Source organism: Argentina anserina, chromosome 6 (assembly GCF_933775445.1).
Source record: "Argentina anserina chromosome 6, drPotAnse1.1, whole genome shotgun sequence".
In the NCBI taxonomy this organism is placed as follows: domain Eukaryota; kingdom Viridiplantae; phylum Streptophyta; class Magnoliopsida; order Rosales; family Rosaceae; genus Argentina; species Argentina anserina.
This window is the reverse complement of record NC_065877.1, coordinates 2,195,323-2,210,145: the sequence shown is the minus strand read 5'-3', so window position 1 is coordinate 2,210,145 and position 14,823 is coordinate 2,195,323. Positions and strand designations below refer to the sequence as shown.

Here is a 14,823-nt window from a genome sequence, read left to right as displayed (position 1 = left end):
AAGGTACAAGGTCAGTGTAGGTATTTCCCATTGTGTGTATTGTAATATATATACTTCTGTGTGCTATAACTTCTATTATATTCAGTAGATCAACTCTGAATCTCTGATCATCATCGAAAAACCTCTGAATCTCTGATAACGTTGTAGTCCCACCCTTTGATCCAGTTATGGCTTCCAATACCATTCTCCAGATTGTCACCTTACTATCAGTATTTCTGCCCATTGCAAAGTCGGTTCAGTTCAACTATCCTGCCGTCTTCAACTTTGGTGATTCGAACTCCGACACAGGTGAACTCGCTGCTGGCCTTGGTTTTGAGCTCTCACCTCCATATGGACAGACTTACCCCAAACTTTCTCCACACGGAAGAGCTTGTGATGGTCGTCTTATCGTAGACTTCCTAAGTAATTTTCTATAACTCGCATGTCACATTTTTATACTATGTTCTTACTTTTTTCACCCCATAACCTCGAAATATAGTAATATACACATGTTAAATTCACCACATTTAGGCATGATTTCAATTATGCACAAGTAGATGCATCCATACTATGCAATAGAGCACGTGCAAAGAATAGTGTATGAGCTACATGCCCGTAAGTGAGCTACATGTACGTTTTTCTTTTCTTTTTATTTTGAGAAATTTCTCAATATTGTAAGATTTGTAAAGCGAGAAAACGTAAATTTTCTTAACCATGTAACGTAATTCAATAATCGAAGCAATTATTAGCTGAGTCACATGATTTTTGTTTTCTTATAAAAAGTCTTAAATAACAATTGATTTCAGTCATTCAATTTCTTCATGCAATCCAGAGATCTGAAAATTAGAGAATCTATATTAACTAAGCAAGGATTGCGCTGATGCCCATATATCGTTGCAATAGAGCACCGCTATTATATAGTTTTGTCTTTGGCTTTTCCATATATGAAAGCAAACCAACAACTTACACAAGACTATCAGCCCCACACCTCACCAAACAAAAACTTGTCATCAAAGGTTTCCCGTTTCCCTATCTACACATCTTGCTGGTAGATTTTTGATGTCCATATAAGTACTATTATACACCATACTCAATAATTAAGGTCATCTCCTGCATTATTTACCATGGCTACGATGACCTTCATTCCTCAAATCCTATTTTCCATCATCTTCCTTTTACCTCTTGCCAATTCCATTAACTTTAACTACCCAACTGTCTTCAACTTTGGTGACTCGAATTCCGACACCGGCAACCTTATCTCCGCCGGTATTGAGTCACTTGCCCCTCCTAATGGACAGAACCACTTCAAAATCCCATCTGGCAGATACTGTGATGGCCGCCTCATCGTAGATTTTCTCAGTAATTTAACACAATTTCTCCTGGTTTTCGATTTATGGTTTCGTTTTTCTTGCTTATCAAGTATCTGTGTAAATGCTGCAGTGGATGCAATGCACCTGCCGTTTCTCAATGCCTATCTGGATTCAGTTGGAATGCCGAATTTTCGAAAAGGGTGCAACTTTGCTGCTGCAGCGTCCACTATACTTCCAGCTTCTCCAACATCTCTTAGCCCATTTTCATTTGCTGTGCAAATCTCTCAGTTTCTTAGATTCAAAGCCAGGGTTCTTGAAATTCTAGCTAAAGGTATATGTTAATCAAATCTTGTGTATACTTCGAAGCTTTAACTGCAAGAAAGGTTTTGATAGTCTAACTATACTTCGTTTGTTAGGTAAGAAATATGAGAAGTATCTGCCCACAGAAGATTTTTTTGGGAAGGGGCTTTACATGTTTGACATAGGCCAAAATGACATTGCTGTTGCATTTTGGAGTAAGACATTGGATCAGGTTCTTGCTTCAATTCCAACAATTCTAGCTGAATTTGAAACTGGAATTAAGGTCAGTCTAGAAATACTATATAGTATATACGAATGGCACATTTCTCTTCTTGCTTTATACAATGTGCATAATTTTTTTGATTTTCCAGAGACTATATGATCAAGGAGCTAGGAACTTTTGGATACACAACACAGGTCCTGTGGGGTGTTTGACTCAGAATGTACTCAAATTCGGAACTGACCCGTCAAAGCTTGATGAGCAAGGATGTGTAAGCGGACATAACCTAGCTGCCAGAACTTTTAACCTGCAGCTTCATGCTTTCACCAAAAAGTTGCAAGGGCAATTTACAGATGCAAATGTCACATATGTTGATATCTTCTCTATCAAATCTAACCTCATTGCAAACTATTCCAAGAACGGTTAGTTCAACTCAGTTCCATGATAGTTTGATTGGCATTAGTAATTCGGCGATTCTTGATTTTTGTGAGTCACATATATATATTGTGCAGGATTTGAACAACCTATTATGGCTTGCTGTGGATATGGAGGTCCGCCCTTGAACTATGACTTTCAGATTGGCTGTGGGCAAACAAAGGTCTTGAATGGGAGCTCTGTCACAGCCAAAGGGTGCAATGACAGTGGTGCCTATGTTAGCTGGGATGGAATTCATTACACTGAGGCTGCAAATCATTTTGTCTCATCAAAGATACTCACCGGAATATACGCTGATCCACCTTTTTCAGACCAAATGCCTTTCCTTCTTAACCTCTAAGTTTTGAAGTTCTATTGTGCTTCATTATTGACCAATGTTTTAAAACGCTAACGCTAAGGCGTACTTCAAAGCGTTTTCTTAAGAGATTTGAGCTTTAAAGTTTAAAGCACATAAAGGCGTAAGCCTTATGATACAAAAAAATTGTAATAATATATATACAAATAGGCAATTATACATAAAATAAGAATATTTAATACATTAAAATTATCAAAATAAATTTAATATGTCTTATATTTAGAACTTATTGGGTATGGGTACTAGGAATACTTATTTGAGTAAAAAAAACAAGGTAAACTTATTGGATATGCTAAATAAAAACTGGAAAAAAAAAACTTGGATCGAGACCCAAAACATGACCAGTCAAAGGCCAAGGCTCAGACACGCAGCAACACCACCGCACCGGTAGGAGTGTCTTGCACAACCTTCGTCGCATGACCACCGAGCCCAAACTCCCCGCTGTGAAACTTGCCGCCCCTACCCAAGTTGAAGGATGACAATCCCGAGATCTGATCTGACCCGAGGGCAGCATATTTCAACGTTGCGGCTACACCATCAGCACCCCTAAGTGACATGTGACACCGTGCCACCACCTCAAACCACACTACACCCTTTTCTATGGGTTGAGTTGACCATTACGCCCTTCTCCTCTCTAAGCTATTGTCTCTCTAGTTTAGGAGAATGTTAAATCAAAAAGATTTCCCCTCTGCCTTATCTTTGGTAGGCTTACGCTTTTAACGCCTTCACTCATGTTTAATGAGTTTTTGACGCCTTATCCTGCATTGTTCACGCCTCTATGCCTTAGGCCAAAAACATACTCATTTTTTTAGCGCCTTGCGCCTAAAACGCCTTAGGCACGCTTCGGAGCGCATTTTTAAAAACCTTGTTATTGACTATGTAACTCGTTCTGTGCAATACTAATGCTAAGCTAATATTCGAATGTCCGTGTTTAAACACAACGTACCATTTTTTCTCATTTTATTGTGGCACGAGAAATGTGAAGCTTTCAAAACACCAAACAAACTCGACATCATCTAGGATCTGCAAATGGTACAGGAATTTACTTATAGTGAGTAGTGAGTAGTGACTAGTAGTGAGTATCTACTATCTACAGCTTAAAGTAACTCGATGTTGAATGAACACGTCTCTTTTTGGAGTTGCGCAATTAAATGAATTAAAACCTTACTCCACCTATTGTTATATGGTGATTTGACTCTTAAATTTTTTTTATTTGATGTAAGAGCATCTCTAACATAATATGTATTTTGGAGAAAATAAAGATTTAGATAAAAAATGTCAATTTTTCATTCTAACCGTTTCTCCACCACATTCTCCAAAATAGAAAAATGGATAAAAGAGAATAGTTAATTCTCCAAATTTGCAGCATTTGTCAAAAATTTGCATAATTAAATATTAAATGTTTATACTTTCTTCAACAACTTAAACTTATATTACAATCAATAAAAAAATCTGCAATAAATATTTAAAGTCAACAATATAAAATTATGAAATATATTATGATTATGATAAATAAGAAAATATAATATTTAATTGAAGTAATAAATGTAAAAATCTGCAAAATAAAAAAACTGTTGGAGTTTAAGCATAAAGTTTTTAGAGATTTTGAAGTTTGCTTCTCCATTTTAGAGAAAATATGGAGATGCTCTAAATAATTACATGATTTTTTTTTCTTTTTTACAAACATCGATCAAACTTCCCATTTAAGATGGATATAGTCAATTTCCAACCAGCTCCAAGTACCAACATCCTTTTCCTTTCATAATATCATTGAACACAAAGTAGATGCAATATTTCTCCTGCACAAATTCACACCATGTGGAATATACTAATGAATAATGATACTGATCAGGCAGATAACTTCCTTGATAAAAAATCTCATACTGATTTTATGCACTTTTGTTAAAAAAAATTTGTTATTTGGAAGAGTAAGAAAAAAAAAATGTTGTTGCTCGTACTAGGGCAGGAGTTGAGTATACAACCAGAATTGTCGTTGCGAATTGATATGGTTGACATGGTTGCTCTATTATTTAGGATTTCTTAGTTCTCAACCAACTAATGTCACTTTTATGTGACATTCAAGAAGCAATGCAAGATTAAGATTAATAGACTATTCGAGCTCAAATTCAGCCCCGGCTAATTATTACTCATTATGCTCAAAGTCATGATCAACTTGGCTTAATGAATTTCCTTAATTCAGGTTGAGAGGGAGTATTGTAAGTTGTTGTCTTATCGATCTACTCTATCATGTACTTCTCCAGTCATACAATTGATATCTCAGTCCACTTTTGATATGTGGTTTTTTTTTAACACTATTGAATTCTTGATATTGAAGTTATGATTTCAGGAAAATGTTGGTTACACACAGCAATCAAACTTCCCATTTAAGATGTACACAGTCAATCGCCAACCAGCTTCAAATACCTAACTTCGTTTTCCTTTCAAAATTTGTTGTACACGAAAATGGAAATTACTCGAGGACACAGTGTGGTCATGTGCGCTTGACTGTAGAGTCACGTGCTTCATGAAACCAGATCGTTATTATATATGAGTGGTAAGAAAAGCATAGCCGGCCGGCGCCACAAAGCACATATGCATTTTGGATTACTGGCGCTGCTTCGTTTAGATTTCGACGATTACAACCCACTTTGGTTTCATCCATGTCTACCAAGAATCTTAATGCTTTTCATATTCTCATCTTACTTTGCTTCCTTCTTTTACGTTTTGCTAACCCACTGAACTATCCCGCCGTTTTCAACTTCGGTGATTCCAACTCCGACACCGGCGAGCTCACCTCAGGCGTCGGTTTCAGTCTTCCTCCTCCTTACGGAGAGCTCTACTTTAATGATACGTTGTCATCGGGTCATTCGGGTGGGAGGTTTTCTGATGGCCGTCTCATTATCGATTTTCTCAGTACGTAAACTTTATATCCTAGATTATTCTGGAATGTTTTTACTTAATTTTACCTCATGCATGCAGTAACTCCTTAGATATAAATTATAATCACCTTGATTGCCATCGTATTTGCTCAAGTAAAATTCTCATCAGTACTCAATGCTGTGGAAAATAGCAATGGTAATCTGGTCTATGTGTTTTTGCTTCTTTAAGGGTAATCTGGAATGTTTATGCGTAATTTTGAGTTTTGTTTATTTTGGTCTTGATGAATGAAAATGCTTGCAACTTGTGTATACCTATGAACTTTGGTTATTGGCCGGGTAGACCTTTGTTTGTTTTCCCTTAAACAGTGCCTAGATCATCAATACGTCTTCTTGTTTTACTTGTTATTTTTAGTTATGATCGCTGTTGCGAGAATGTATGCACTTATCTGTTCTGAAAATGTTGTTGCTTGCAGTGGGGGCAATGAACCTTCCATTTCTGAACCCCTATTTGGATTCAGTTGGCATACCAAGTTTCCGATATGGGTGCAATTTTGCAGCGGCAGGAGCTACTACAGAGCCAGCAAATGCCACATTTGTCTGCCCCTTTTCATTTGGGATTCAGGTCTCTCAGTTTTCGCGATTCAAAGCTCGGGCTCTTCAATTACTAGCTGTTAAAGGTATATATGGTCATGAACTTTCTAGCTAGAGTGTTGTTCCTTGGAAAAGAAGAAATCGGCATTTCACTTGATGCATATTTTGTGCAGCAAAATCCTAGCCTGCAAGTTCTTAAGCAACACAAGTTGAAATAGCGTATTTCCCTGTTTTTTTTTTAGGTATGGTACTTGAGAATTATCTACCCTCGGAAGATTCCTTTCAGAAGGGGCTTTATGTGTTTGATATAGGCCAAAATGATCTTGCTGGTGCATTTTATTCTAAAACACTGGATCAGATTCTTGCATTTATTCCAACTATTTTGGCACAATTTGAAACAGGGATAAAGGTCAGTTCAGCAACATTAGACAATGAAGATGTTGTTTTATTGTTTAACAATACATAGGAACACTGGAGTTTCATTCTTCCTTTTTTCTTCAGAGATTGTATGATCAAGGTGCTAGGAACTTTTGGATACACAATACAGGTCCTCTTGGGTGCTTGACTCAGAATGTGGCCACATTTGGAACTGACCCATCAAAGCTAGATGAGCACGGATGTGTTAGCGCACACAACCAAGCAGCTAACACTTTCAACCTACAGCTTCATGACCTCAGTAAAAAGTTGCAAGGCCAGTATTCTGATGCAAATATCACATATGTTGATATCTTCTCCATAAAATACGATCTCATTGCAAATTATTCTCAACATGGTTAGTACATCTTAGTACCCTACCTAACTTTGCCTCCGCACTTGGCTGTTACGGTTCACATATATGATTGTGAATGAATGTATTCTGCAGGTTTTCAGCAACCTATTATGGCTTGCTGTGGGTATGGAGGTCCGCCTTTGAACTATAACAGTCAGGTTTCTTGTGGATCAACAAAGGTCTTGAATGGCACAACTGTAACTGCCAAAGGGTGTAACGATAGTTCTCTGTATGTCAGTTGGGATGGAATTCATTACACTGAGGCTGCAAATCAGTTTGTCTCATCAGAGATACTAACCGGAAAGTATAATGATCCTCCTTCGTCAAGCAACATTTCTTTCCTCTCAAGTACTAAAAGTTAAAACCCCAAAGTGGTGATTTGTGGATTGTTGTAGTCTTGTTTTTCCACCAATTTGAGCATTCATATGTACTCAAGCAAGCCTTACTCACAATAGACAATAAAACAATGCAGATACCTGATATGAGTCTCATAGTCTGAAATACTTCGTTCCATTACATACTTTACAATTATTTGACAAAAACTCTGTTTTCCTATGTCTGCACGTTTCATCAACCGCTACGACATGTATAACTGCAGGTTATACATGTTCTTGTGAAACTCATGACAGTAAATAAAAGATGAAACAATCTGTAGAGATTCCATCCTTATTTCCTTGAGACATAAGCATAGTATTGTGCCATGGGAACAACAAAGGCAATGACTAACAATCCTCCAACTACAAGAGAGAACTGTCCTCGTTTCTCTTCAGTCTCTTCCTTGGTTTTGAAGTTGGATTCACGCTTGTTTTCTTGAGTCTTTGGTCCACCAGGATCTGGAAGTCCATCAATGGCAGCCACTATCCGTTTCGCACTACTGTAAATTGCTTCATTGTACTTCTCCTCTGTAGCTAAGACTGCAATACACATGCAGTAATTCCATCACCCTAGTTAGCTACAAAGGTTTGAAAGAAATCAAAGAATAACAAAATAATGGCTTCTGATGCAATCTATACTCATAGAAATCGTAGGCCTTACTATCGCAGATACAACTCATACAAGGGATAATATGGCACTACGTAGAATGGTGTCACCATTACCACCCTAGATTTTTCTCACTAAGCCCTTTACGTATTCTCAGTTTCTCATACACAGTTGCAACTCGCGTTTGAACATCAATGTGGTTTGAGTTGTGCATGCTCATAAACATTAATTGGTTAACAAAATATATTAGAATCCAAAAATTATTGCTTGAAGAATGTAAACTGAAGGCATAGTTTACACTTTACCAGGAAGGTTCTCTGATACAGTTGCATCAAGGACAGCTTCTCCCACAGCTTGAATAAATGCAGGTCCGCCTGTGATTGCTCCTTCTTTCTGGCTGGTGATAAGGACAACAATGCCCTTGTTGTTGCCCTCCTCAACTGAAGGGTACCACTTCTCCAAAACTTGGTCAGCATACTCAAAAGCATCAGCTTTGCTCTGCAACCAAATTATACCAATGCTCAATTTCAAAAGCTCAAACATTTACAAGTCCTCAGTCTGTGTTCCCATTGTTAAAACTGAGATATCACCAATAGGGTATTACATAAAAGTTACAAAATTTACAACCTTTTTACTATGAACATATCAAATAAGAACTTACAGTGAGCTTTCTGACAGTGACGAAATTGATGTGGAAATTCTTCCTATCTTCCAAGTCTTGTAACAATCGCTTCACATCGGATTTAGTCACCCTGCTAAGCACCCCTGCATCATCAACAACATAGGAACTTTTTGGTGGCCCATCATTGATCACATCAAACTCAGAAGCTAGTGCATTGCCATTAGTCAAGACTGGGGAAAAGCTCAGTGCTAAAGAAAGTGCAAGAGCTGCAAGTCCTTGTTGAGCATGAGAGACCCAGCTTGTGGGTATAGTAGGTAGAGATGTTTTAATGGATTGCACATGGTGTTTTTTGAGGCCTGAACTGATGATGGGTTTTGGGAGGAAGAGGGACTTTGAATTGGGTTGGAGAGAGGATGGTTTTGGTTTGAAGAGAGGTGACACTGAGGGAGAAGATATAATGGTTTCCATGGAAGAGAGAGAGAGAGAGAGAGAGAGAGAGAGAGAGCAGATAATTAGCAATGGTGAATCATAAGAGAAAGAAGAGAGTTCTGAACTACTGATTTTGCATATGTTTCTCCTGGTTTTTTGGGTGGTTTGGATTTGTTTTGTTTTGAATTTTGGTTGGTTGAATTTGAACAAGGATAATGTGTAGGCTCAGTCACACTCAATAGTTTGGATATTGCTGAATTCTATATAACAAGGGTAGAAGTAGAACTTTACAAATGACATTAGACCAATATTTGCCAAAATGCTTCACAATGCAATGAAAGAGTGACATAACTTGAAGATTAAAGGACTCAAATACCCTTTTGGGATATAGCTTTATAACCTTTTTTTCCCAATCTTGACATACAAAAACCCATCTGGTAAACGTCCCCACATTATCTCCCTCCAAATTTTCAACAGCCATGAATACAATCCTCATTCTCTCATGGCCATTCTTCTCCTCTCCCTCCCTCCTCACCCACCAAACCCTAAACCCAAAATCCCCTACCCCACAACCCCAAAACTCACTTCAAAGCTCACCATCACCAACAACAACACAGTTCCCACTTCCAAAAGAGACTTAATCCTCAAGACCACTTCCATCTTCCTCATGTCTTTGATCCCTCAACAATACCCAACTGCCCATCCCTCATCTGAAGCTTCAACTCCCCCAAAATCAATTCTTTCTGGCATTTCCAACACCAAAAGTTGGTTCCAGTTTTATGGTGATGGGTTTTCCATTAGGGTCCCTCCCCAGTTTGAGGACATCATGGAGCCTGAGGTAACCTTCAGGAACATATAAAATCTAATCTTGTATCAGTTCTATTGTCTTTTATTGGCATAGAATTGGTTGGGTATTGCTTAATTTGCATTGGTTGCAAAAAGGTTTTATCTTTCATTGTTAATTATGAAGCATAAGGTTTCTAGTTGATAAAGTTACTTCCTTTCTCGTTGATAATGGCACTTTGGACTTCCTTAAGATGATTATGTTGAGATTGTTACGCACTTTATATTCGTATGCAACCTGAGGCAATAGTTTCTGACATGAAAAGGCTGAGATATAGATACACCAGAATACATTTTAGTTTCTTCAAGTTGATTTTTTGCTTGGGAATGCTAGAATTCGGTAAAGATATCACAGCATTTATACATTGTTTGTTTCAACTGTAGGATTATAATGCTGGATTGTCCCTTTATGGAGATAAGGCAAAGCCCAAGATCTTTTCGGCACGTTTTGCATCTTCCGATGGGTATGCCATTTATCTCAATATGATCTTGGTTTAGATCTTTAACGATTGGTACTTCTTTTTCAACTCATTGTTTGGAATGCTTCTTTGGTTTGTTATATTTTGTTTGTGGTACTGTGATTGGCTCTGTAAGTCATTATCAGTTAATTTTCCTTCTTGTTATTGACTGATGCAGATCTGAGGTATTGAATGTTGTTATTAAACCTTCCAATCAGTTCAAGATCACTTTTCTAGAGGTTTGTAGTGACAGTCATAGTTACTGTTATTTCTGATGAATTTTTATATATTTATTAGTAGTACTATTAGTAGTACTATTATTAGTACTTTAGTAAACTACCTCAGTAATTCACAGTAATAATCTGTAGTGATAGGACCACTAATTTCCTCTTGTTCTAGAGTCAGATAATGCTGTATATATACCACACTTCCAGCTATTGAGAAGTAAATCTGTCTAATACACTTTATAAGGGTTGGGGGAAGTGGCAATCAGCAGTTGCTAATGTTTTATGTGCTCTAGTGTAGGTGGGTATGTGACTTAGAATCATACTACTATAATTTTGGTGAAAAGATCTCATGCTCTCATCTTCTACATAATTGGAAAATATGTTGGTTAAGGTGTTGGCTGGCCATTATAGATGAATTTATGGGCATTCAGGGGGTTTGCTGTTGGACAGTTACATTTTTTACTATAAACTATGATTCAGCTGATGTTGGCTTTAAATAGTACCTCACAATATGTATTCTTGGAGTGAAGTCGCAATCTTGTGAATGAATTAGCTTTAAACATCATATCTTGCATTATATAATCACAAATCATATGAATTAGGAGAATTTTTTTTCTACTGTTTCTAACTTGCTTGTTATGTATCTAATACATACTAACTTTCGCAGGCCAAAGACATAACGGATTTAGGCTCCTTGAAGGAGGTGGCAAAAATATTTGTTCCATGTAATGTGTGAATTTTGTTGCTTCAACTTCTCTCATTTCTTTGTATTATAATCTGATCATTCTGGAAGCATCATATAAGATTACATTTTCTTGCCCTTCCAATTTCCAACTAATATCTGGGCAGAGGCTTCTATTTTGCTTCTTTTCTTAGCTACATTTGGTATTGATTCTTGATGTTAAATGTGCAATGACAGTTGGATCAACATTATACTCGGCCCGAACACTAAAAATAAAAGAAGAAGAAGGTTTTAGGTGAGGTCAATATCATCTCTCGCAATGGAGAGCCATGCCTTTTCTTTTATCAATCAAATTGCACTCCTTCCTTCATTCCCTACACTGTTCGAAATACCTCTCTGCTTGTAATAATATGCCTCTTAAAAAATAGCTTTTGCAAGTTATATTTGCCGTATTTTTCCTGTTGAATGCTAATGCTATGTTTTGATATGTTTCAGGACGTATTATTTCTACGAGTTTGGTAGAGAAGGACAGCATGCAGCACTAGTAGCAGCTGTTAGCAGCGGAAGGGTTAGTTATTACATTCTCCAAACACTTAATACTTGCCAAGGACTTAAAATTATAATTGTAACGAGCAAATATAAAGCAAACTTAGATTCAAAATGAATCTTTATCAAGAATTCTGTGCGGAAGCAGCCAAACTGTAATTCAAAATCTTCTGAACTTGAATATTGAAATGTGACGATTTGATTCGATGACTGTGTCTAATTCTGTTACATCAAGTTAACCCTTTCCCCCTATTTCTGTTGTAGACGTATATTGCTGGAGCAACAGCCCCACAGTCCAAGTGGGATGAGGACGGCGTAAAGCTTCGTTCTGCTGCTGTATCTATGACTGTTTTATAGTCTCATAAGCAGGCTGAAAGGTGGGTGCCGGTTATAAGTTATGGAGCGGTATACAGTTCTAGAGTCGATCTTTGGCATGGTTTAAAGCCAACTTCCATGTTAGGCAGATAGCTTGGATTTCAAATTCAGTTGAGAGCTTCCTATAATTCTTCAGACTGTATGAGGGCATTCCTCTCGATTTTGATAGTAAAACACTACATTCAGTTTCTAGTGTACGTTTTACGAATTACGAGGGCATTCCTCTCGATCACCCCATGACTAAAGTTAATTACCTGATATTCAACTCTTTGGTTTTTTTTTTTCACTAGGGAAAACGGGGATCTAATAGGGATACAGCTAGGAGACTTGGCCACCAAGGCAGGATCACCCGATGACGAGTTCTCCTTAAAGTTAGTTTCCTAATTAAACCCAAGAAAGATTAAACAAGAAAACGGAATGCGGCAAGGAAAATCAGTGCAGCCGTACCTTTACGCATACGAGTGAGTTGAGGCTTGAGACTATGGCAGGAAAATCATAGTCTGTTCTACCGACTGATCTTGTTCGTGATCTTGTTCGTCTTACTGCAGTCTGCAAAACTTGGTAGCAGCCTGCCCTTGATCATCTTCGACGGCGTCCCCGAGACGACCTACCATGGATAATTTCCTTTGATCAGGGAAAATTTATTGAATTGGATCTTTATGATCCGTGGCTCAAGAAATCTTACTCTCTAGCAAACGCCATAACACGAGATGGTTTAAAGAAAGTACTACTTGGCACTAGTGCTCATGCTTCGCAATATGGTTGGTTGCTTTTGTCAAAACAAGAGGTAGAGAAGTCGGATGGTTCTCGAGCGTTATAACCTTTTTCTTTTATAATCCTTTTCGATCGTAATGAGATTATCGAACTACCTTTAGATCTCAACAGGGAAACATGAATCGAAAGCCATGTTTTCGACCACTCCAACTTCTCCTGATTGTGTTATCTTTGTCCTGAGTAAAGTGCACGTTGCTAGAAGAAGAAAAAGAGTGATTTGCATGTTGAGCACATGTAAAGATTTAAAAAAAAACTACTGATGGTGGGGTTGGCAGATGGGACGTTCCAGATATGATCCATATGGATGGAAAATTGTATTGTATTTTTAAGCGCGATTTTCGATTGCTATTATGATTCCGTTAAGCTAGGTATCTACGATATCGCACTTCAGGAATGGAGCACAATGTGGTACCGCCAGTACGATTGTGACGATTTCTGAGAAGAGTACATGTCCATGATTGAGGGCGATGCAGAGCTCTTCTTTGTAACTGGTAGCTACTGTCTGAAGATTTGGCAGTTTAGGAGATCGAGTATTGTTTCAAAATCATTCATGGAAGTCGGGGGGGGGGGGGGGGGGGGGGGGGGTTGGGGCTAAGGAATTTGCAGGCATGATTATTCGTCTCGGGTCGCTATGGCTACACTGCTTTTAGTTGCAAAGATGATCAAGGGTAGTGGAAACACCATCATTTTTTGGATTGATGGCCTTAATTATCAAACTTGAATTTCGATCGATCTTGCTCAAGCATATGCAATTAATATCGATCACCATGATGGTCTGGTCTGAATTATGCAGCCATCTACAGGAGCAAAAACGGTCCAGCAACAAGAGATATAAAAGGGCAAAATGTTGATTATAGTCTAGCAATTTGTGTGATGCTAATGAAACTATTCATTTTTATTTAAAAGAAAAAAAATAAAACCATTTGTTTGTAGTATAAGTTCGACAGCCATAACGTCCAAAAGGAGATGCATTCTGTGCGAGGAATCTCATGTTGGTCATCTGTTATATGTGGTTTGCTATTTATATATACACTTGCTTATGTTCTTCAGACGAAAACTATCTTGGTGATTGCAAGTTTGCAACATCATTTTTTTAAAATCAAATATCATTACGATTTTCAAATTAATTAAGAGCGAGAACAAATTAAGGTCAAATGCAGCCGTTACATACCATTTCACTATCATATTACAAAAAAAAAACAAGAATGTGTGAGGACAAGCTCTCACAATAGTACGTAGGATAGACTACACATTAGAACAATTTTACTAACTCTCAAGCATTTCATCTATCATAAAAGATGAAGGCGAATCTAGAACCTATAACAAAATAGAATTTAGCCAAAACTATATATATATATATGTATAGGGCTTCTCGGCTACAGACGTCTACACCGTGCGGACGGTGTAGATTCGGCGATTCCGGCCATCGGCAACGCGCAACGACAGCGCCGACCAGCACAGCTGCACTCCCCTCCTCCTCGCGCTCATGTCTGTGCTAGCCGGAGTTGCTGCACCGGCGTGGGGCGACCGGAATCTCGAAATTTCAAGTTTTTGGACACCGTGTGGAGATTTCGAGATTTCGGCCGCCGTAGGCCGGTCCCGGCTGGTACATACATGAGCGCCGGGAGGAGGGGAGTGCAGCTGTGTTGGTCGGCACCGTCGTTGAGCGTCGCCAGTGGCCGGAATCGCCGAATCTACAACATACAGACAGTGCGGATGTCCGCAATTGAGAATATATATATATATATATATATATATATATAAGGCTTTTCACATAAGGAGGTCCTTATCTTAGCTTAATGTACGGATTTTCATTTTTGACCAACTTTTCGATCGATTTTTCACATCTTCACCGTCTAATATCTAGGTTATAACGTATAGATCATCTCCACAAAATTTCAGCCAATTTCATGATCGTTAAGGTATCGAACTAATCAAAACCAATGGACGTATTGAATTTGCCGAACCTGAACCGTTCATATTTTGAGTAGAAAATCGAAGTTATGAGTACCTTAACGGTTATGGAATCGGCTGAAATTTTGTGGAGA

General features: G+C 38.0%; 4 protein-coding genes across 4 annotated transcripts; 3 read left to right on the top strand and 1 right to left on the bottom strand.

The window, feature by feature from the left end:
- The first annotated feature begins 107 nt into the window (after positions 1-107).
- LOC126797975 (GDSL esterase/lipase At1g54790-like) lies at positions 108-2,632 on the top strand. Its single transcript, XM_050524772.1, has 5 exons — positions 108-402; positions 1,420-1,620; positions 1,706-1,872; positions 1,961-2,231; positions 2,322-2,632. Exons 1-5 carry the CDS (start codon positions 168-170, stop codon positions 2,582-2,584), a joined length of 1,137 nt encoding a protein of 378 aa, XP_050380729.1. The 5' UTR covers positions 108-167; the 3' UTR covers positions 2,585-2,632.
- A 2,627-nt stretch (positions 2,633-5,259) lies between these two features.
- On the top strand, positions 5,260-7,318 carry LOC126797571 (GDSL esterase/lipase At1g54790-like). The gene is made up of 5 exons (XM_050524222.1): positions 5,260-5,512; positions 5,952-6,155; positions 6,312-6,478; positions 6,571-6,841; positions 6,932-7,318. The coding sequence occupies exons 1-5, from the start codon at positions 5,260-5,262 to the stop codon at positions 7,198-7,200; spliced, it is 1,164 nt and encodes a 387-aa protein (XP_050380179.1). The 3' UTR covers positions 7,201-7,318.
- A 10-nt stretch (positions 7,319-7,328) lies between these two features.
- On the bottom strand, positions 7,329-9,008 carry LOC126797572 (UPF0603 protein At1g54780, chloroplastic). The gene is made up of 3 exons (XM_050524223.1): positions 8,481-9,008; positions 8,125-8,317; positions 7,329-7,752 (listed from the first exon to the last, which is right to left on the bottom strand). Exons 1-3 carry the CDS (start codon positions 8,907-8,909, stop codon positions 7,505-7,507), a joined length of 870 nt encoding a protein of 289 aa, XP_050380180.1. The 5' UTR covers positions 8,910-9,008; the 3' UTR covers positions 7,329-7,504.
- Positions 9,009-9,344: 336 nt separating this feature from the next.
- LOC126797574 (uncharacterized) lies at positions 9,345-12,977 on the top strand. The gene is made up of 7 exons (XM_050524224.1): positions 9,345-9,708; positions 10,098-10,177; positions 10,350-10,410; positions 11,066-11,123; positions 11,318-11,375; positions 11,576-11,648; positions 11,891-12,977. Exons 1-7 carry the CDS (start codon positions 9,373-9,375, stop codon positions 11,981-11,983), a joined length of 759 nt encoding a protein of 252 aa, XP_050380181.1. The 5' UTR covers positions 9,345-9,372; the 3' UTR covers positions 11,984-12,977.
- The last annotated feature ends 1,846 nt before the right edge of the window (positions 12,978-14,823 follow it).